General features: G+C 42.6%; 1 protein-coding gene across 1 annotated transcript; it reads left to right on the top strand.

Moving 5' to 3' along the window:
- The first annotated feature begins 374 nt into the window (after positions 1-374).
- LOC127775002 (protein PALE CRESS, chloroplastic) lies at positions 375-5,496 on the top strand. Its single transcript, XM_052301296.1, has 7 exons — positions 375-602; positions 706-785; positions 1,509-1,703; positions 3,418-3,504; positions 4,283-4,333; positions 4,483-4,662; positions 5,135-5,496. The coding sequence occupies exons 1-7, from the start codon at positions 455-457 to the stop codon at positions 5,366-5,368; spliced, it is 975 nt and encodes a 324-aa protein (XP_052157256.1). The 5' UTR covers positions 375-454; the 3' UTR covers positions 5,369-5,496.
- The last annotated feature ends 16,080 nt before the right edge of the window (positions 5,497-21,576 follow it).

Here is a 21,576-nt window from a genome sequence, read left to right on the forward strand (position 1 = left end):
AGCCTCCTTGCCCATCACCCTGCCACCTGCCGACGCTGGCTAGCCTCCTTGCCTTGCCACTGGCCAGCCTCTTGTCCCTAGGGTTTGAAGGGAGAGGGGAAGTGGTGACGGTCAGTAGTGGATCCATACACAATCTATGGGTCAGCTGACCCCACAACTTTTTGAAAAACGCGTTTAAAATCCTTGGTTTTTATGTATAAATTTAAAAAGTTAGAGAAATAATCTCACTTAAAACTTAAATATAAGCTAATAGTCGACCTCGTATGATTAAATTTTTGACTCCGCCATTCTGTTGTAGTGGAGATTGGTGGTGTGGTGTTCACTTGTGCAGTGGGCTGCGGGCGCGTCCGTTTACTCCGCTCGATAGAATTCTCTCTGCTTCGCCCTTCGCGGTTTATCCGCTACACCGAAAAAAAAATACCCACAAAACCCCGTGAGGCCGTGACAACGCGCCATGGCCGCCGCGGCGCCCGCGCTGCCGGCGTTCGCCTCGCTTCTCCTCCCCTCATCCAGCTCGCCTCCCCGCCGCCTCCCGTGGCCCCGCTCTCTGCCTTCTCGCCGGGGCGCTCTCCGCCCCGTCAAGCTGCTCCCCGCCATCTCAGGTGCGGCTCGGCTCGAGTGCTTCTACTCGTACGCTCTCCGGGAGCGCCCCCTCTCGTATGGTTGGGATGAAAACCTTTTCGTGTGTTGTTTCGCGTACTGCAGCTGTGGAGAAGGGCAAGGGCGCCGCCGCCGAAGCCAAGGAGGTGGAGCTGGAAGGGATGCCGCCGGAGTACTACGACGAGGTTAGGCACGTTAATTTGCGTATTGATTCGAGGATGTTGTGAAACCAGGAAATAGTTGTACAGTAACCTAGAACGACCTTCCCATTTCTAGGTGGTCAATAGTAGCAAACCTGTTTGTTTTATCTGTAGCCACACATCCACATGGGAAATTTGTTTGGGTTTGTAAATGTTTACAAACCCAATCAACAATCAACTGTTTATATTTCATTTCATAATGGGCTAATTATACCCTCAATTACCGCTGTTAGCTTCATTGGCAAATAGAAGGACTACAGGGAGGGTTTTGGCACTTGGTTTTTGGGGACTGGTGCTCTGCTCACTATGATAATCAAATTCATCACTAGCACAAAAAAGGAGGTGACTCTGTCTCTATCGTCAATATGCATAAGAAAAAGGCAAATATGTGCTGTTCAACGTTGATGGCTTTCCACATATGTTTCCTGATCAAGCGTGACTATGTAGGTACAATGGTACATAAATGACACTACGCCAGTGTGCTGCAACCGTTAACTAGATCAAGGCTACTTCAGTAGAGTCAATACTCATACTTTTACTCTGGTGGCAAATAACGTCTGCATACCTACAGCTTTCTTGCCGCCAGCTAAGCTGTTATGTCCATATGAAGCTACATTCTCGTTAAACACCAGTGCAGTTAATTCTCTTTGTTACATTAGCAGCAAACATTTTTCTGCACCCATAGATTACCTAGGATTTTTCATGCAGGAATGGCAAGCTCGTCAGCGGGAAAAGACTAAGGAATGGAATGCATATCGGAAGAAAGAGGAAGCTGAGGAAGAAAGACTAACAAATGAATACCGTGAAATAGGCATGCGTTTGAAAGCTTACCCACAGGAAGAAGTTCGCAAAGCTCGGATTTTGGTTTCAAGTTTTATAAGAGCTGGTGAAGATATTGAAGAGGTAACCTATCCTTATTAAGTCTCCACTCTGCAATTCTATGTTTCATCCTTTTTTCCCAATGCTACTGGTAGTGCAGTTTTTGCTGAATCGTGAACAGAAGATGACAAAACTACGACCTTAGAATCTAACATATGGTTAGTAGATGCATGTTATGCTTATAAACCAATGATTACAGAATTTAGAAATTACTTCATAAACTACTAGTTGTGGATAAAAGAAAAATAGGAAAAAAACTCAAATGTATGAAAGCAATTTAAACTTCTTGAACATTTTCAGGAAGTACTGAACTAAATAACATTTTTTATAACATGAATAATCATGTTATACAGTTGGCCTTTTAGCCATGCTATTATGCACATCATAAAGGATTACCTGCCAGTCTGCCACTGTTCCACAGCTCACAACTGCCTACGCCAAGATCTGTGGCACATCCTACACCATGCTTCATCATCATAGCATCCATAATTCATTTGTTCTACTTGTTACAATTGATAATTCCATTAGTCACAGTTGTCACCTAATTGCACCCCACATAACCATCATATTTGCAATTTTATCTATTTTCCCATGTGTATGCCTTAAGCTACCAGCATGTGCTGTCATATCAACAAGGGGGCAGAGCTTGAGACAATATAAGGGGGCCAACACTAAATGAACTACTAAATTAAATAGTATAGACCACTATCTTGAAACTTTTATGGAGGTACTTTAAACATACAGATACTTTTTTCGAGCACACAGGAGATCTGTGCATCATTTCATTAAGCAAGAGAAAAAAAAAACAACAGGTGGGGAATTAGAATAAACTCTCCCACCCCAACAGCAAGTCTTACAATAAAACAGAAAAAAAAAGGACGGACGCAACCAAGCATTCTAGGAGACAAGGACTATCGACCTAGCCAACAACTCTTGGAGCTTTGAGGCTCCAGCCAAGCATCAAAGTGCTCCTTCATTAGCCACTGTTTGGATAACTGCCACCATACTAGGTGTTGCACCATTGAAAACACAATCATTCCTATGTTTCCAAATCTCTCAAGCAACCAAGATAATGAGCTGAGTTAAATACTTTCTCCTCATCCTTCTGCATACCTTTCACAGCCTTCGACACCAACTAGAGGACTTATGTGTGTCTTGATTTGGCAAGTTGGAACTTGGAAGAGAAGCCAAGCCTTTGTAGAATCAGGGCCCAAACTTGCTGGCTAAAAACACAAGTGACATACAGATATAGTTTAAAGGTTATCGCGGGAGAACTGTTAACTGGTTATATTGAAGGAAGAAAAGAAAGGTACACAACCTAGGCCAACGGCCAACCAGGCCAGTTAAGGTTCAATCTGAAACATTTGAATTGGGACGGCATATGCTGTAGACTAATCAGCTGATAGTGTGAGGTACATAAAAAACCTATTAAGGAACTTTAATTGAAACTTTATTATATGTAATGATCTGTGTACAGTTGAACAGCCACACTGTACTGTGTCTGTAGTTTCTCTCTGTGGCACCTTCTTTGTTGGCAAAAATATTTGTATGTGACTACTAAAAGGTTAACTCCAGGCTCACACATCAAAGTTCTGTTAACATAATAGCTTGAAAGAGTTTTTTATTAGGTAGGGTCATCAGAGTTGAGTTTTCCTATATACAGCAGTTTTTTTTTTTATTAAGCCACTTATGAAATATTTCATTTCTTAATACATTGCTGCTCTACTTTCATAAGCAGGAAATTGAGAAGGCTGCTGAAAGAGGAGAGCTTACTGAACTTGTTCTTATGGTCATATGGAATCGACTTGATGTTGCTCGCCGTGATGTATGCTAATCTTCTCTTTGAATTATCTGATGACTTATGTATTGTTTATTTTTTTATTTATTTCAAGCCCTTGCAGTTTTCATCTTGTTTTACGGTGGTACTAGTCAGTATTCACCCTTTTGTTATCAAAAGTGTGGTTGCTTTTTTTTTTTTTTCATTTTGGGCGTAAGATAATCATAGTTGAATGTGCAGAAAATGCTTTCGAGAAACATGTAAGTACGACTCATGGTAAAGAAACTCATTAAGTATGAATGTTGAAGTATTGATGGAACAACAATTGAATTTTGGATTCCCTGCCCCCAAAAAAGGAGGAAATAATTTAGGCTGTATAACACTACAACATACCATTTACTCACCTTGCAGATTTGGACAACTAAAACACCTTGTGAGTTGTAAGAACTCCTAGATCCCATGCATTTATTTTTCTTATTCCACACTGCCACTCAATATTACAACCTGTAAACATTGATTGATATTTAAACTTTTATCACTTCTGTTGCTCAATTGTTGATATCTAGTCTTTCCATAAATTTTCAGCATAGCAAAAGTATATTTGAGAAGGGAGAAATTCCTTTGCCTATAAGTTCTAATATCTACAATCAAGATATTTGACTAGAGGCAGCATAGCAAAAGTATATTTGAGAAGGGAGAAGTTCCTTTGCCTATAAGTTCTAATATCTACAATCAAGATATTTGACTAGAGGGATACCATATTTATTTTTTTTGAAAGAATGGGATACCATATTTATTGTTTAGATATTGACTTATACACCCGCAGGATGAGAGGGATGCCATCAGAAGCCTTGATCTCTTATACAGAAGGGTAGAGGTAAGTCACACAGGTGCACTGCACACAGCCTCCATTATCTTATCATTGTTGGAGGAGTCCATTAAGCTCTTATATTTATATCAATCCTGTTCATTTGACCGCTTCATTGGTCTCTGATGGGCTAATCAGAAACCATAACCTGAATGCAGACGGAAATTTTAAGGAGTGAAGCAACTCCTGCTATGAGATTGCTCAATGACCTTCTGAATCTTCATGATGGATCTGATGATGACAAGTGGTTAAAGAAATGTAAAAAACATATGCTTGAAGTTTTTCCCAGAGAAGACCCGTTCACCATGGTCTTTCCTGCTGGTTTCAACATGGAGGAAGTATGTTAGTTAAATGCATGCCTTTTCCTCATGGGATAAATTGACCATGCTAGAAATTTAGAGTTATTCGAGACTTGAGAATGAAAATTTATGCATGAGACATTTACAAAATTTTAATTTACATGACACAATTCCAAAACAGAGATGCTGACTTTACAGATTTCACACAAAAATATCATCCCCTAGTTGTATTCAAAATTAGTTGTGCCACTTAACATAAGTGTTACCAAGTCTTTTATTATACATAACCTCCTAATCTTAGCCATATACTTCATAGTTGTTAACATTGACAGCAATGAAATTTTCCTTCAAGCAAGCATGGACACTGCCACATCCCTCGTAGTTAATTTAGTTAGTCCAAAGATAATATGGAATATCGTTGTCAGTTCATAGTTGAATTCTGGATTTCCTGCTCCTTCTCTCTTTGGTTCTCTCATGCTACAAAAAAATTCTGAATTCTTTCTTTTGTCAGCATCAAGGACAGATCAAGCTGCCACCTCAGGATGATGATGTTCTTCTAAGAGTTGATTTCATCAGGGAAGTTGACGAGCTCTTGAAGGAAGTTCAAGCTGCACATGAAAACAATAAGGTCCCAACTGGTAATGACCCGGAAGCTGTTGCGACCAAGTTGAAGTATCAAGAGAAGCTGCGGACCATACGTCAAGTGGAATCTCTCCTGGAACTGGCATCCTCCCTGAAATGGTGAGGATTGAGTTTGCAGAGGACCATGAAATTCTGCGCACATAGGACTAGAAGTTACCGGCTGAGTACTTGATAGCTGCAATTAGGGTGCAGCCTTTTGAGCTGATTCTCAGGTTTCTGCTAGTTAGAAACTCCTAGCATTTGAATACAAAGGTTAGCTGATATCTGCTTGGGCGTCAATGCATTTTCGTAGAATATTTTCTGCACCTGGGTGTCCAACTCCTATTAGATTTGTACTGCTCTAGTCATTCAGAGTTCAACTGTAACTCAAGCAGTGAGGCTTTGCTCTGGATTAATGTATCATCATGAGAATGGTGTGAGGGTATCTCACACGCTCAAGCTCTAGCATGAGGCAGATGAGTTTCAAGCCAACAAGCTGTGTCTCTAGTGTGCATAATCGAGATGCAGAGATGGTTGAGTACTTGAGTTCTGAAGTTCCCAAGTCAAATGCTGTGTAAAGATTTTCGTTTGAAGGAAAAGAAAACATTAAATGTAACATTAGTACAATAACTTGTAAAAGTTTTTTTTTGTATGGAGCATGTGAAAATATCTGGAACAATCCATGGTTTCAACAGTAGCAAAATTTGGTCACATACCAAGGCATCAAACATTCGTATGTTACCATCTACCTCTGCACCCGATGGTGCAATGCAACGCGTGAATGTTGCACGGGCATAGCACGGTTTTCATTTTTGGTCTTGTAAGAGATGGATTGCAAACAATGCCTTTTCAAAGGAAGTGAACCTGGATGCTATGATCAAATATATGGTGCCATCGGATGGTCGAAGCGATATAAAAGAAAATGGACTACCTGAGCTATGTTGCCTTGTTTTTTTACCCTTATATATCAGTCACTTGATTTAGCGTCTGATGACTCTATATCAATTTTTTCTTGGAGTGAAACAACGAGCAATCTAACTTTTAAATAAAAAAGGAAAAACTTTGGAATAGACTTACCAGTATGAAAAAATTGTAATCAATAACCATAGAAACATATATCGGTCGATTCAGGAATTTTTTTTTGAACGACTTGCACGAGACGATGCGAAGTTCTATTGATAGAGCAGGAAAAAATTACAAGATTATAACCCTGGAGGGTCATAACCAGGAGAAAAAAAAATATACCACCACCCACACACCGGCAGCGCCAACCCACACGATCAGGAGAAGGTTAGCACCGGACCAGCCGCCGCTAAGCGTGACTGGCTGCCGCTAGACCAACAAAGGAACACAGACGAGATTGCCCTACAGCAGGGGGGGGGGGGTTTCCAAAACGACGTCTTCAAGAAGAGAAGCGACGGAAGACCGCCGCCGCCGTCCATCAGGGCTCAAAGGAGCCAAGACTGGGCTTTCACCCGGCAATCACCCTTAAGGGGTGAGACAGCACAACAACGCCCTCAGGAGGGGGAATTCATCGTTGTCGGTCCGGCCAAGGCCGGGCTGGGTTTTCACCCGCCGCTCACCACCTACGAATCTACGGCTGATGCACCGATGCTCCACCACCACTCAAACTCTGCCGACATGTGGGGCCCCTGCACGAATGCCCCCGCCGGCCAACCTTCGTGCGCCGAAGACCGCGCCACACCCACCGGCAGCTCCACCATGCACCGAGGTCGCCTCTTCCATCGCCGGCCGCGCCTCTCGCGCCAAGCCGGCCTCCTCCACCGGACGCGCCTCTCGCGCCAATCCGGCCTCCCTCCATCGGCTGCGCCTCTCGCGCCAAGCCGGCCTCCATCTCCGCCGCCCGCACCTCTCGCGCCGAGCCGGCCTCCGCTGCCATCGGCTACGCCACTCTGCGTCCAGCCGGTCTCCGACCCCTCCTCCAAACGATGCTGCGCCGGCCGATGCAGCCGTCTGCCACGCCCTCGACGCCCTCGGTAAGCCGTCCGAGGCCGCCATGCCTCCTCCCACCACCGTCACGGTCACCACCTCACCGTCGCCGCCATCACCTCACACCCAACTCCTTCCCCGCCTCCACTGCCGCATCCTTCGACATTGCCACCGTCTCCTCAGTCACGGCCGTTGCAAGTCGGCCGCCGTTGCCGATGCCGCTGTCACCAGCCACCGACGCCAGCAGTCGTCGTCGCAAACCGCCGACACCACCAACGCAACCGCCCCAACGCCGTCGCCGAGCTCTCCGCTGCTGTCGCGACCGCCACCGGGGCAAAACCATCTCCAGCGCCTGGATCCGGTCGCCGATGCCAGCCTCACCGCTAGATCCGACCTCCGTCGCCAGCCTCGCCGCCACCTCCATCCCCGCCGCCATCTCCAACCCCGCCGCCGACGCCCCCAGCAAGAGAAGCAGCACGCCACTAGCACGCACGCCATCCTTGTCGCCGTCGCCGCCTCCCCCGCCACCGTCGTCGCCTTTCTCGGCGCCAGCCGCCACCAACTGCCGCCACCACCCCCCCACCTTCAATCCCCGCCGCCACCACCACCAACTGCTGCCGCCACCTCACACCGACTCGCCGCCGGTGGCCTGCCTGCCAGATCCAGCCGCGGCAGCCCGGATTTGGGCGGTCTTCGCCGTCCCGCGCGCGGCCCCCCACCGCGACGGGAGAGGGAGACGAAGACGAGGGTGAAGCCCCGCCGCCGCCGTCCTTGCGGCCGCGCGGCTTTGCCGGCGGCCGCTCGGGCGGCGGCGAGGCGGCGGAGGGAGGAAGGGGGAGGAGCGGGCGACGCCGGCGGTTTCCGCCTCCCGTGTCGCCTGTGGGGGAGGACAACGCGGGGGCGCAATACAGCTACTCCCTTTAACTACAAAACGGTCGATTCAGGAATAAAGAACTAAGATAGTATTTTTCGATTTAGGAACAAACATGAAAATTTGCCGTGGTTGTCACTTGTTATTTATGCTTGTTGTGAATGTCAATAAGATGGGAAAGTGCAGAGGAATCGATTAAACCTGTTTCTTTACAACTAGTGGTAGATAGACTTGATCGATCCATGCTTAAATTGTTACATAGGCACATGCAGATTGCAGAGTAGTGTCAAAATAAATCTGAAATGCCAAATGGGTAGAGAGCACATGTAAAGTTAGAGGAGCCTCCCCTACCCCCGGCGGCGAGAGCCGGACAGATACTGTGTGTGCGGCTGAGATCGTATTCTGTTTATGGGTTTAAATAATATATTCTGGTTAATCTGCACAAGATTTCCGAGAATGCCTTTGATCGACGGTTCGACGCACAACACAAAGTCAGACGTTCAACTGAGGGCTCTAGCTCTGCATGTGCATGAGTCCTTTTCTCTCTCCTAATATATTAGCGTACAATCTTTTTTGCATGTCCGAGAAAAAGAGTCATTTTCTCTTTCCGCATCTCCTTGCATGCAACTAGCATCTATTAGGCTCCATGTAGCACGAGGTTTTTGTTGTAAGCTTTAAATGATTTTTCCTCAAAATTTTTTTATCTGATTTGTGATCCAATTGCACCGTTGTATTTGTTGCAATTAAATCTCTATAGCAAGATATCACAATGGTTATATTCCAATGAAAAAAATACATATTTTTCAACCGTTGAACATGGATGTTTCACGTGTGATAAATAAATGTTTCAATCAGAATTAGTCTATGTTGCACATTTTAAGTTTTGTATTGCCATGGATATTTTAAAATGTTGCACATGGTATTATTTGAATGTTTCAATAAATATTTTTATGGTGTTTCACTAGTTTATTTGCGAATGTTACACGTGGTGTTATTTGGATGTTTCAGTACGTAGTTTCTAATGTTTCACTAATTTATTTATAAATGTTTTATGTGTTGTTTGGATGTTTCGGTGAATATTTTCTAACACTTCAATAATTATAACTTGTTGTTTCATGTATAATATAAAAATGTTTCAATTAGTAATATAATCATATGCATTTTTTAGATAATGGAAGCTTTATTTAGACTCAGTTAATTACATCAAGATAATACAATCAAACTGAGTCACCCCCGGCCTCTGTATAAAATGCACACAGCCAAAAAAGAAGAAAGAAACAACTAGAACATCTCCCAAGTACAAAAGTTTGACAGAAACATATATCATAATCATATGTATATATTTTATCAGAAATATAACTGAGATCTTATTGTAAAGAATTAATTTTAGCGAATATAATGGTGAAATCGGATGGCAGATCGGATAAGTAATTTAGATGGAATGAAAGAACGCTAGGCTCAGGATGGGAAACTGACAACCACCGAGATTTTGTGAATTTCAATAAAAAAAACTGAATCATGGTTATCAGAGGTTATATATGCTTGTTTTGAAAAGCAATAAGTTGGGAAAGTACAGGTGAATTAAACTTCTTTCTTTACAACGGGTGGTTGATAGACCTAATGGCACGATGCTTAAATTGCTTCAGACCACATGCAGAGCAGTCGCTTCGGGGATAGAAAGGCAGCAAGAGAGATGGGCACAGTGTTCAATGTAAACTTGAAGTAGTGATACGACGACGAAGCAGGTTTTTCCCCCAGGAACCAGGCTGTATAGGGTTAAACAGTTGGTGAAGATCATATTCTCATTAATTTGCAGAAGACTGCAGATAAGCTTGGGAGACATCTGGAATTTATTTTACCTCAAAAAAAAAACATCTGGAATTTATGAATTGTGGGTCGACTTGAGGCGAAACAACACCATTCACTGGTCTGAATCCACAAACGGACGATGAAATGAATCCACAGAAATGGAAGCACAAGGACAATATTTGTTTGTGCCATACATCAATTGCCTATGGCACTTTCTTTTTCGAAACGACCCCTGCGGCATTTTCTTTTTTTAGCTGTATTTTTCACCCCTACCCTAGATACGGCCATTGTTTAAATCTCACGTGAGCACCTTAAACATTTCTTACATCAATCCGACAATTCCTTGGATCGTACCCCCTAAGTTCTAAAATGAAATGTATGTTTTAGTTTTAACCTGAGTGGAACTTCTCTATTTGAACAAGTTCATAGAAATATATACCATTTATATAATATCCATATATAACATCAATTTAAATTTATTAAAATCCAATTATGTCTTGATAATGTATTTAGAGTAAATTGCACCGGCAGTCATTAAACTTGCAAGTAAGTTTCACCTAGTTCCACAAACATACAAAGCACGTATCAAAGTCTCTAAACTTGGTTGTATTATCTCGGTCCAAATCTCGTTTTATGTGGTCTTGTTTACGTGGCATGTCACATGGAAGATAACATGACAAAAATTTCCTTTCCCTTTTCCCTCCCCTTTTTCTTTTCTCTTCTTCCTCCTCCGCTGGCCACTAGAGAAAGAGGCACTGGTGGCAGGTTAGGCCCGATGGCGGAGCGGAGTCTCGAGGCTGGAGCCGATGACGGCAACAATGAGATCCCCGTATTCTCCCTTCTCTCTGCCTCGAGCTCCACTTGACGGTGACCAAGAGCTCCCCGTTGTTGCCACTGTTTCTTCAAATCGATGAGACAGCACCAGCGGTTGAGGAGGCCACCACCGCTATTGCTTCAAATCATGTGTCCCGCACCTCAGCTCTGCTCATTTCCGTGGCGGATGGAACAAGTAGAAGCAGGGATCATTCGAAGAGGCCACCATCATCATACCCCCCTCCTTCCCCCCCCCCCTCTCTCTCTCACCGGTAGCCATTGGGCTCCATAGCAGCGCGGGTTGAGGTGGTGTTGGCTGTGCAGAACGAAGCAGCGGGGCTGGCGATGAGGATGACAGATCGAGCAACAGATTGGGATCAGCCCGATGGTGGAGCGGAGGCTGGGGACAACGACAACCTCAAATTGGTTGCGGCTTGCTCCGATGGGATTTGAGCTAGGAGGAGGGAGCCAAGCCAGCGGAGGAGCTCTTGGCCGGAGAAGATAGGTGCTGGTGCACCGCTTGTCGGAGAGAGGCCAAAGGAGATAGAAGAAAAAAAAGGAAAAGGAAAAATAATAAAACTGTGTCATGTGATCGTTGCCACGTAAGTTAGACCACGGTCAAACAAAGCTTTGGATTGGGATGATGCAATAAACCAAGTATAGGTAACTCGATGCATGCTTTGCAAGTTTGTGGATCTAGGTAAAAAACATGCTTACAAGTTTAAGGATCGCTGCTGCAATTTACTCATGTATTTATTTGGTGTACTGTTCTTCTATGAGCCTACTCAAAGTAAGAGAACTTTGACTTAGCACAAAACTAAAATAGTTAAATACCTTACATTTTCAAGCAGAGGGAGTAGATTGTTGTATCTTTTTCCATCGCATCTTTTAAGAATTTTTCCACCTCCCTTATACAAAAATGCATATGGATACCCTGCTGGCTGCAGCAGCTAATCTTTCAGGCTTACCTAATGCAAGATAACCAGTAAATGGATGGTTTGTGTAGTGACCACTTCAAATTCTTAAGCATACCAGCATAATGCCCGTGACACTGCAACGGATTTGTTTTTTAAAAAACTATTTATTATATATTATTTTAAAGCCTCTAAAATATGTTATTCCTATTGTCCAATATATCATAGAGCGATGAGAAATTCCACAATAAGAATATTTCGATATTTTTTTTTGTCTGGGTCTTGTTTGTATGGAAAGTAAAACTGTAAAATCTTCTCTCACTTTTCGCAGGTCTCTTTTAAGATAGTATAGATATTCTGTTGAATTATGAGATGTTTTTGGTAAAAGTATGTGCCAATGCAAAAGGCCGGTGTGTCACTTGACAACAGACAACACTACATTCATTAAGGGCGTTTACATTGTGTCGAGGTGGCATTCAGCATTTTGGCCTCATTGTTCCCCCAACAAATATTATGTGTCACGTTTGCTTCTGCCACACATATCTGAAGTTCGTGTATCCAACTTTGGTCAGCCTCATTGTTCCCCAACAAATATTTTGTGTCACGTTTGCTTCTACCACACATATCTGAAGTTCGTGTATCCAACTTTGGTCACTTATTCTTCAGTCTAATCATGAGTGAGTGCATGGGGCAAGAGCATCGTGAGCGCACTCTGGAGGTCATGGCCCGGTTCCTCCACTGCACAGCCTGCACATGTGTATTTTTGCCTTTTTCCTTGGGTCACGGCATGGGGATTGGGCAGAGTGTGAATGGCTTAAGGCCTTTCAAAGTGCAAGGACATAGCGTGTGGATTCGTCTACGTGGAGGAAAAAGTAGGTGGGGCCATAGCTTTGGTTTGTTGTTCGCTTCTCGCTAGAGTAATGAGTGCTTTCTTTGCAAAAGCCTGGTGCAAGGCCCACTTGGTGAGGAGCAGCCGAGGAAAGTGGGAGAGAGAATGCGAACAAAGTAGGAGAGAGAATGCGAAAGTAGCGGTGGTTGGGTTGGGGTGGTTGGCTTGGGGATCCCGTGAAAGTAGTTTGCACTGTGAGAGAAGTGGATTCTATGTGCATTTATCCTACATGGCATCTAAGGTAACTCAAATGAGGGGCTTGCACTGCTACTGCTATAAGAGTTCAGCTAGCATTCCTTTGGCGAATGTAAAATGGTGAAATTACCAGGAGTAACTACTTTGCAAGAGCTACACCTTTTTGAGCTTATAAAAATAATTTATGGTTGAGGATAGAAGGTTGGTTGAGGAGTATAATACGCAGAAATTTGAACCGGATGTGATTGATGGGACAAATAGTACTTGAGAGAGTGACAAGTATTATGGAATACATTTTGAATGGTAGAAAAACAACTAATTTAGGACGGAGATGTATTAAGTAGGAGAAAGTAGTACATCTTTAGCTTCAAAAGATATCCTGGGCACAATAAACAAATTAGTACTATATCCATCCCGTTTTAAGTGTAGTTGTGGGTTTCCGTATCCAACATTTGATCGTCTGTCTTATTTGAAAATTTATGAAAAAACATTAAAAAATTAGTCACGCATAAATTACTATTTATGTTTTATCATCTAATAATAATAAAAATACTAATCATAAAAAAAATTTCAAATAAGACGGACCATAATCAGTTCCAAATTGTACTAGGGCGTTCTCTATAATTTTTATCGTTTCTGATACTGACGGTGTGGAGTAGTACTGGTATGATTTCTGTATCTTTTTAGTCCTGGTTGTATCTGTTGATTACTACTCTGTCAAAAAAAAAAAAGACAACTCCTAGCTATTGAATTATTTTTGAACAGAGGATGACTAACAATCCTTGCTTGTCTTGGGAGAAGAGAAATCCATTATATTTGTGGATATACTCTCTCCGTCCCTAAATATAAGTGATTTTGGTGGGATGTGACACATCCTAGCCTGTCTAAATTTGTTGTTCTAGGATGTGTCACACCCCACCAAAATTCCTTATATTTAGGGACCGGGGCCCTGTTTAGATTCCAACTTTTTTCTTCAAACTTCCAACTTTTCCGTCACATCGAATTTTCCTACACACAAACTTCCAACTTTTCCGTCACATCGTTTTAATTTCTTCAAACTCCCAATTTTAACGTGGAACTAAACACACAGCCCGGAGCGAGTACTTAAAAGTCTCCTATATTTCTAGGCCCGGTTTAACTCACACCAAACTTTCCCCCAACTCCCAACTTTCTATCACATCACATTACATTCAAAACTTTCCTACACACATAAACTCCTAACTTTTTTTCCAAACTACCAAATTTCCCTAAATTTTTTCCAATTTCAGGAACTAAACACATCACTAGACAGAGGGAGCACATACCATGCATAGTAGTAGAAGTTTGTCAGAAACAGTAAATACTGCATAAATACTGCAGATGTTCATTATTGGACCTGTCCAATGTGCTGAAGGATAAAAGAGGGCACAAGCTTAGAGATGGCTACAATATGTGTTTCAGATGAAATGAGGGATTGGAGAAAGACTAAAAAAGAGCTTCTACTGTCGCTTGTGATGGTGTGCCTTTCAAGGCTTATGCTAGGTTAGAGATTAGGAAACAGTCACTAATTAAGCTCATTCATGATAAGCTAGTATGTGAGCAGAGTTCGATCGAAGCTTTGTTTGTAACATGCGGTACAGTTCCATAGGCTTGAGAGGCATCTGGAATCTGAACACAAGACACGGCAGGTTGCGTTGTCAATTTTCATCAGGTCCTGGTCTCTAATCAAGCTGCGAGGATCCTGGAGAATGGACTGGAAGGTTGGCTATGAACTGCCACTGTTGCAAATGTGGGGAAATCAGGCTCCCTGAAGAGATGTTGCCGTCAGATTCATTAATGAAGTTATTGGTCATGAGAACAAGTTCTTCTTGATCAATCTGTCCGAGGGACGATCCCGGCGGCGACGCACGAGGAGATCCTCGAACTGCTGCGCCGCTTCGCCGAGGTGGACGTGCGACATATATACCAAGACGGAAACTCGGTGGCCCACACACTCTGCCGGCATGCTTACGTAGGCTAGTAGATACAGTGACCTGCGTAGTATACTAAGGTTCTGAGTTCAAATAGCAAATTTCAGATTAGATTGTTTACAGAGCTAAGTTCTCTGATTAGTTTGTTTTCGGGGCTAAGTTACATATTTCAATGGTCGTATATATCCGGTTGGATGTAGAGGCCGGGTAAAAAAAAATATCCTTCTTTAAAAAAAATCTATGATATGTTCACTGACAAGGAAACTCTCCAATACATAACACGTATATATCCAGTTGGATGTAGAGGCTAGGTAAAAAATATCCTTCTAAAAAAATCTATGATCTGTTCACTGATAAGGAAACTCTGCAGTACATAACACTCCCGTTAGGCCAGTACATACGAAAAATTAATGGCTTTGGGTGTCAACAAGAAACGCTGCATCAATTTTAGCTGCAGCAAGATAGATAAGATTGGTTGAGTTAGCAGAGCCTTGGTGAGAGCCCCGTTGGTAAGATTTGGACATTGCTGATGGCCTCAAATGAGGGGATCTCTTGGGTGCATGATTCCACGCGATGATGCTAACACACGAGTGACGATAGAGTACTACTAGTAGAGCTTTACTGTCCTCCCTACCCAGAAGTCCTAAACTGAATTTCTGAACAAATCTGCCAGTTTGCTTGTGCAACTGATCTTAAACAACTCTGTTAGTTAGGCCGTGTTTAGTTCCAAACTATTTCTTCAAACTTTCAACTTTTCCATCACATCAAAACTTTCCTACACACATAAACTTTTAACTTTTCCGTCACATCGTTCCAATTTTAACCAAACTTTCAATTTTGGTGTGAACTAAACACACCCTTGTGTGGTGGTACATGTCTTGAGTCCCGGTAACCATGTAGTTTTCTTGATCCTTGTGTGCCATGTGTTTACCGATGCGTTAGCGTTCACGGTCTGCAATGCATTGCCCGCGCACCAATGAGGGCAAGTACTATAAGAGCAAGTTTATTAGTAGAGCTAACTACTAGCTCCAAATCATCTATAGCCAATATAATAACCAGTTCATACAATAGTTGCTTACAATACTATTAATACCTGGTTCTACCTATCATGCACACATTACGTTTTGGAGTCTGTGCTGCAGCTGACAGTGATCTGTAGTTTGCTGCTCTTCTCTCTCTTCCTTTATCTCTTTAAAATCTGTTTATAGCTGACTAATAGCCTGCTATTGTACATGCTCTAAGCCCCTACATATTGCCCCTAAGAGCAGGTACAATAGCTGGCTATTAGCCAGCTTAGCTATAAACATATTTTAATGAGATAAACGATGAGAGAGAAGAACAGCGGGCTACAGATCTGTAGCCAGCTGCAGCACGGACTCCAAGACACACTGTATGTATGACAAGTGGGACTGTATATTAATAGTATAGTAAGCAACTATTGTATGAATTGGCTATTAGATTGGCTATAGATGAATTGGAGCTAGTAGTGGGCTGTACTGTTAGACTTGCTCTAAGAGCAGGTACAATAGCAGACTATAAGCCAGCTATAAACACATTTCGGGAAGATAAAATAGAAGAGAGAAGGACAGCGGGCTACAAATTTGTAGCCAGCTGCAGCGCAGACTCCAAGATACATGTGCGTATGACTGGTGGGACCAACTATGAATTGTGTAGTATACGTTTATAGGTGACTATTGTATAAATCGGCTATTAAATTGACTATAGATGATTTGGAGCCGGTAGTTGGCTATACTATTAAACTTGCTCTAAGGCCATTCCCAACCCAATGACTAGGATGGTGTCCATAGCATTAAATAAGTTGCTACCTAGGCCGTGTTTAGTTCACACAAAAATTGGAAGTTTGATTGAAATTGGAACGATGTGACGGAAAAGTTGGAAGTTTATGTGTTTAGAAAATTTTTGATGTGATGAAAAAGTTGGAAGTTTGAAGAAAAAAATTTGCAACTAAACACGGCCCTAGGATGAAAAATGACGTGGCAAGTGAATAAATTAGGAAAGAGAAGGAAACCATGTCTTGCATGAGAGATGGTTTCTACACAACATCCAAGACATCATGTGAGATAAGTAGCAATAAATTTAAGTATGGAATAGTGGTGTTTGTATTGGAAGGGTAGTATCTAGTACTAGTTTCTTGATGATGTGGAGTTTATAGAAACTAGTCTAATGTCTTGGGTTGGGAATGGCCTAAATTTGCCACATATGATTAAATGATGAGGTGGAGGAGAGAAATAGGAGAGAGAAAATGAGCCACCCCTCATGCAAGGGGCAACCTCTACACAATCTCCAAGAAAAATGCAAGATAATGTGTGAAAGTGCATTAATCCCCCTAGTGGGTATTGGTGATTAATGACAAATGTGGTTAAAGGACTAATGAGTTCATTGAGTGCCTTTCAGGTGCATTAGTCCAAGGTGTAGAAGATGGAAGCTTGGAGACCCAAAAAAAAGTACAAAATCAAAGCGGACCGGAACTCGAGAAGTGCATAGGATAGTTTATCTTTTGAAATCGAGTTTTTAGGAAAAACCGTACTATTAAGAGGGGTTCCAGGTGATGCTCTGAGATATATCAAGTGCTCTTAGTGTGAACCAAGTGTCAAGTTTCCTTAGGAGTCATTTTTGCAAATACTCCATCTGTCCAAAAATGCAAGTCCGGAACTTCCTGTCTTCCAAGTCCGGAAGTTCCGGTCTTGTGAAAAAGATTTTCCCAAGTGTAGTCCGGAAGTTCCGGTCTTCCAGGTCCGGAACTTCCTGTCAAGTTTCCAGTTCAAATTTGTGAGTAACGGCTAGATGACGTCACCTAGCTGTTATACATTTACAGCTCGTTTCCAACTCGTTCCTGGGCTATTCCACTTTCACTTTTCAAACCTAGAGCTATTGCTAGCCTCTCCCAAGTGTTTCTTGCCTTCTCCACTGAATCTAGAGCCTAATTCTTGTGAGAAAGAGAGATTGAGAGGGAGAGAAGAAGATTTGGAGATGTGTGAAGACTAGGATCTTGGGTGAGCACTTGGAATATCTCGTGGGCTGTCATCTCGGTGCTTTTTACTCTTGGAGATGATCTCCTAGACGGTTAGGTGTCGCCCGCGAGAATCCGTTGCATATTGTGGATGTCCCGGGTAAGTTTGTGAAGGATTTCCTCTCCTCCGAAAGTAAACGAGGTAAGTTAGTGAAGTTCTTGTGCTGAGATTCTAGAGGCTTTCTAAGTAGAGCAACCCACACTTGTGGTGGATTTCTAGAAGTAGGTTGAGTTGGATCTTGGTGGTCACTCAATTCTAGAAATTTGCCTAGGGGTGTTTGGGGTTGAAGGTTGTGGATTTCCTCAGGGGTTTTTGCACAAGTGAGGCAAGGGGTTAATCGAGACCCAGCTCTTTGGAGCTCCTCAACGGAGAGTAGGATCGCAAGATCCGAACTTTGGGGAAAAATCGCTCTTGTCTCTTTCTGTGATGTTTCTGTGAATGATTCTGTGATATATCCTCTGCTTAGAATACCTGTGCACCATCTTGTGAAGATTGGCTTAGTCTCCTGTTTCAAAATTTGAATTTCATCTCTGTTTTGTTACCCGGAAGTTCCTGTCTTAGAACACCGGAAGTTCCGGGCCTGGCAGGCCGAAAGTTCCGGAGTTCCTTTCTAGGAAGTTCCGGGTCTGTTTGAATTTTACCGCTGCGATTTGTTTTAAGATTTCAGGGACAGCCTATTCACCCCCCCTCTAGGCTTCATCAGCGCGTTCAATGTGAGAGTGAACTAATATTGGGATTAGTGTATTATATGTGATATGTTGTATGTGTTACCTCTTAGATCAAGGATAATAGTAGAGATCACTATCTACTATTAGCCCATCTTAAAGCCAACACATATAGAAGTAATAGATTAACTATAAGGTTGGCTACAATTTTCTTCTCCTATCTGTATCTCTCACTTACACATTTATTATTTTTGTCTTGGAGCTTGTGTTAAGCTAGCTCTTGCATAAGAGCCAACACCTTTGATTTTTTTTTGTTACCTCTCTCCTCCACATAAGCTTATAGTAAGCTTTTATAGCTCACTATTATACTTGCTCTTAATTAATGAGAAGATGACATGGTCTAAATTAGATGTGAGTATGTGACATCCACCTCCACCGTAAAACTTGCCCTAAACGATCATGCATAAATGATCGATCAACTGCCTGCCAAGAAAATTTAGCTAGTTTGCATAGAGCATCGTTCATTCATCTGGAACACTGGCATGCAGCTTTAGGAGGGACGACGTGACTGCCGTGAATGGCCGACTTGCAGCATGCGCCGAAGCCCTATGTGGAGGTGTCTGTTAGATTTAATTGGGTAATTGATCCATTTAAATCAATTAAATCAAATAAATTTCAAGGCTCATTATGCTATGAATTCATATGTATTCATTCTCTTATAGGATATCAATGGGATGAAGAGTTTTGAGAATTAATCCATTTGATTAGTGAATTGGTAACTTATATCAATTACTCCTAATTGATAGATGGTTGATGGTGGTGTAGTGGAGGATGGTTCATGGCTAGTTGATGACAATTAGTTGCTCCATTCCTCTTCCTATTACATTGGTAACCTACATCAATTACTCTTAATTGATGGTTGGTTGATGGTTGTGTAGTGGAGGATAGTTGATGGCTAGTTGATGAGAATTAGTTACTCTATTCCTCTTCCTATTCCATGACTCTTACTCTTCATCTTCCATTCCTCCTATAAAAAGAGAATGGATTTGATCTTCTGCGTGAGAAGTGAGATACACTTTCATCCATTTTCTAAGGTTGTTGCTGCTACGGTAATCCCATCCTGACGAGTGTGTGCACACGCGTTGGGAGAGTAGGCCTCCGAAACCACGCGCTACTGCGACGTTTGCACAGATGGGTGGGCGATCAGGTTTTTGGGGAGCGCAAGGCGCGACTACTCACTATTCGTCAATGTCTACTTCGTCTTCACCAACATGTCGAACACTGGACACAACGGCAATACTGGAGACAAGGAGAAGGAGGTTCCCGTCAACATCAACGGAGTCAATACTCCCTCAAACTCCAACGGAGGACCATTCTTGGGGCATAACCTTCTTACATTATTTCAATTAGAAGTTTTTCTGTTAATGTTCATCGCAATGTCAACATTGCGTTATTATGTGATTGTTGATGCTTATTCTACGTTAAGCATGCTCATGTTGATTACATTCACCACTATCACTGGATCAAATCCCATTGTAAATATCATGTTTATTATCTTGTTATTTTGGGTTAAAATATACCGAATTATGACCTAATTTCCAACACTCCAAAGACCTGATAGGTCCTTTTCGGTAGTTGGCTTTGCCGCAACACTGAAACATCATGCTTTTGATGGTTCGAACTATAAGAGATGGAAAGCACGTGCACTACTGTGGTTGACAGCGATGCAATGCTTCTATGTTTCACGGGGCAAACAGAGTGAACCGCCTCTCTCTTCTGAGAAGGAGGCTAAGTTCGATGCTTCGGATTGCCTGTTCCGTGGAGCATTGATCAATGTACTCGCTGATAATATAGTGGACGTGTACATTCACATGCCTCCACAGAAGGACATGTCTGATGCACTTGAGGCCAAGTTCAGAGTTTCCGACGCCGGCAACGAGCTGTATGTCATGGAGCAGTTCTATGACTACAAGATGGTCGATGACCATTCTGTAGTGCAACAGGCTCATGAGATTCAGATGCTGGCAAAGGAACTTGAGAACAACAACTGCGAGTTGCCGGGCAAATTTATGGCGGGTGGCATTATTGCCAAATTGCCACCTTCTTGGTTGGACTTTGCTACTTCTCTAAAATACAAAAGGCAAGAGTTCAGTGTTACTGATCTCATTGGCTGTTTGGGTGTTGAGGAGAAGGAGAGGGCAAAGGACAACCGGGGCAATAAGATCGAGGGAGGTTCCAGCACCAATTTGGTGTAGAAGAACCCTCACGCATCTCACAACAACAACAAGAAAGTCAAGCTTGATGTCAAATCAAAGGCTACTACCAATTTTAAGAAGAAAGGCAAAGGAAAGGCCAAGGGCAACTGCTTTGTGTGCGGTAAACCTGGGCATTGGGCTAAGAATTGTCCTGATCGCAGGGACAAGAAGTACACCAACATGGTTATTAGCGAGGGTGGAGGAACATTGCGGTACGGTAATTTTTTACCTACAGTTCTCTTTGTTTTTCATTCACTTGATTGGTGGGTTGATACTGGTGCTAATATTCATGTGTGTGCTAATATTTCCCTGTTTTCTTCTTATCAGGTCAGGAGAGGTTCCTCTTTGTTGATGGGAAACGGATCGCTTGCGGCTGTTCATGGTGTTGGTATGGTCGATCTAAAGTTTACTTCGGGAAAGACCGTGCAGCTAAAGAACGTGCAGCATGTCTCTTCAATAAAGAAGAATCTAGTTAGCGGCTCTCTACTGTGTAGAGATGGTTTTAGACTTGTGTTTGAATCCAATAAATGTGTCGTATCTAAATATGGAACTTTTATTGGAAAAGGCTATGATAGCGGAGGCTTGTTCCGCTTTTCTTTGGATGACATGTGTAATAATAATGTTGTGAACCATATTAGCGAGAATGATGAGTCCAATGTGTGGCATTTGCGACTTTGTCATGTGAATTTCGGTTGTATGACGCGCTTGGCTAACATGAGTTTAATTCCAAAATTCACTTTAGTCAAAGGTTCCAAGTGCCATACTTGTGTTCAATCAAAACAACCTCGCTAGCCTCACAAGGCATCTGAGGCGAGGATTTTGGCACCTCTAGAACTTGTTCATTCTGATATGTGCGAAATGAACGGCATGTTGACTAAAGGGGGAAATAAATATTTCATGACACTGATAGATGATTGCACTAGATTTTGCTATGTGTATCTATTGAAAACAAAGGATGAAGCATTGCATTACTTTAAGATCTATAAAGCT

Source organism: Oryza glaberrima, chromosome 5 (genome assembly GCF_000147395.1).
Source record: "Oryza glaberrima chromosome 5, OglaRS2, whole genome shotgun sequence".
Lineage (NCBI taxonomy): Eukaryota > Viridiplantae > Streptophyta > Magnoliopsida > Poales > Poaceae > Oryza > Oryza glaberrima.

What these genes read in the sequence shown, in the direction of transcription:
- LOC127775002 (XM_052301296.1), top strand. Translation starts at nt 455, where the DNA reads ATGGCCGCCGCGGCGCCCGCGCTGCCGGCGTTCGCCTCGCTTCTCCTC. An exon ending in GCTGCTCCCCGCCATCTCAG is followed by an intron (nt 603 to 705) that starts GTGCGGCTCGGC and finishes CGCGTACTGCAG; the next exon opens with CTGTGGAGAAGGGCAAGGGC. An exon ending in CTGGTTTCAACATGGAGGAA is followed by an intron (nt 4,663 to 5,134) that starts GTATGTTAGTTA and finishes TTCTTTTGTCAG; the next exon opens with CATCAAGGACAGATCAAGCT.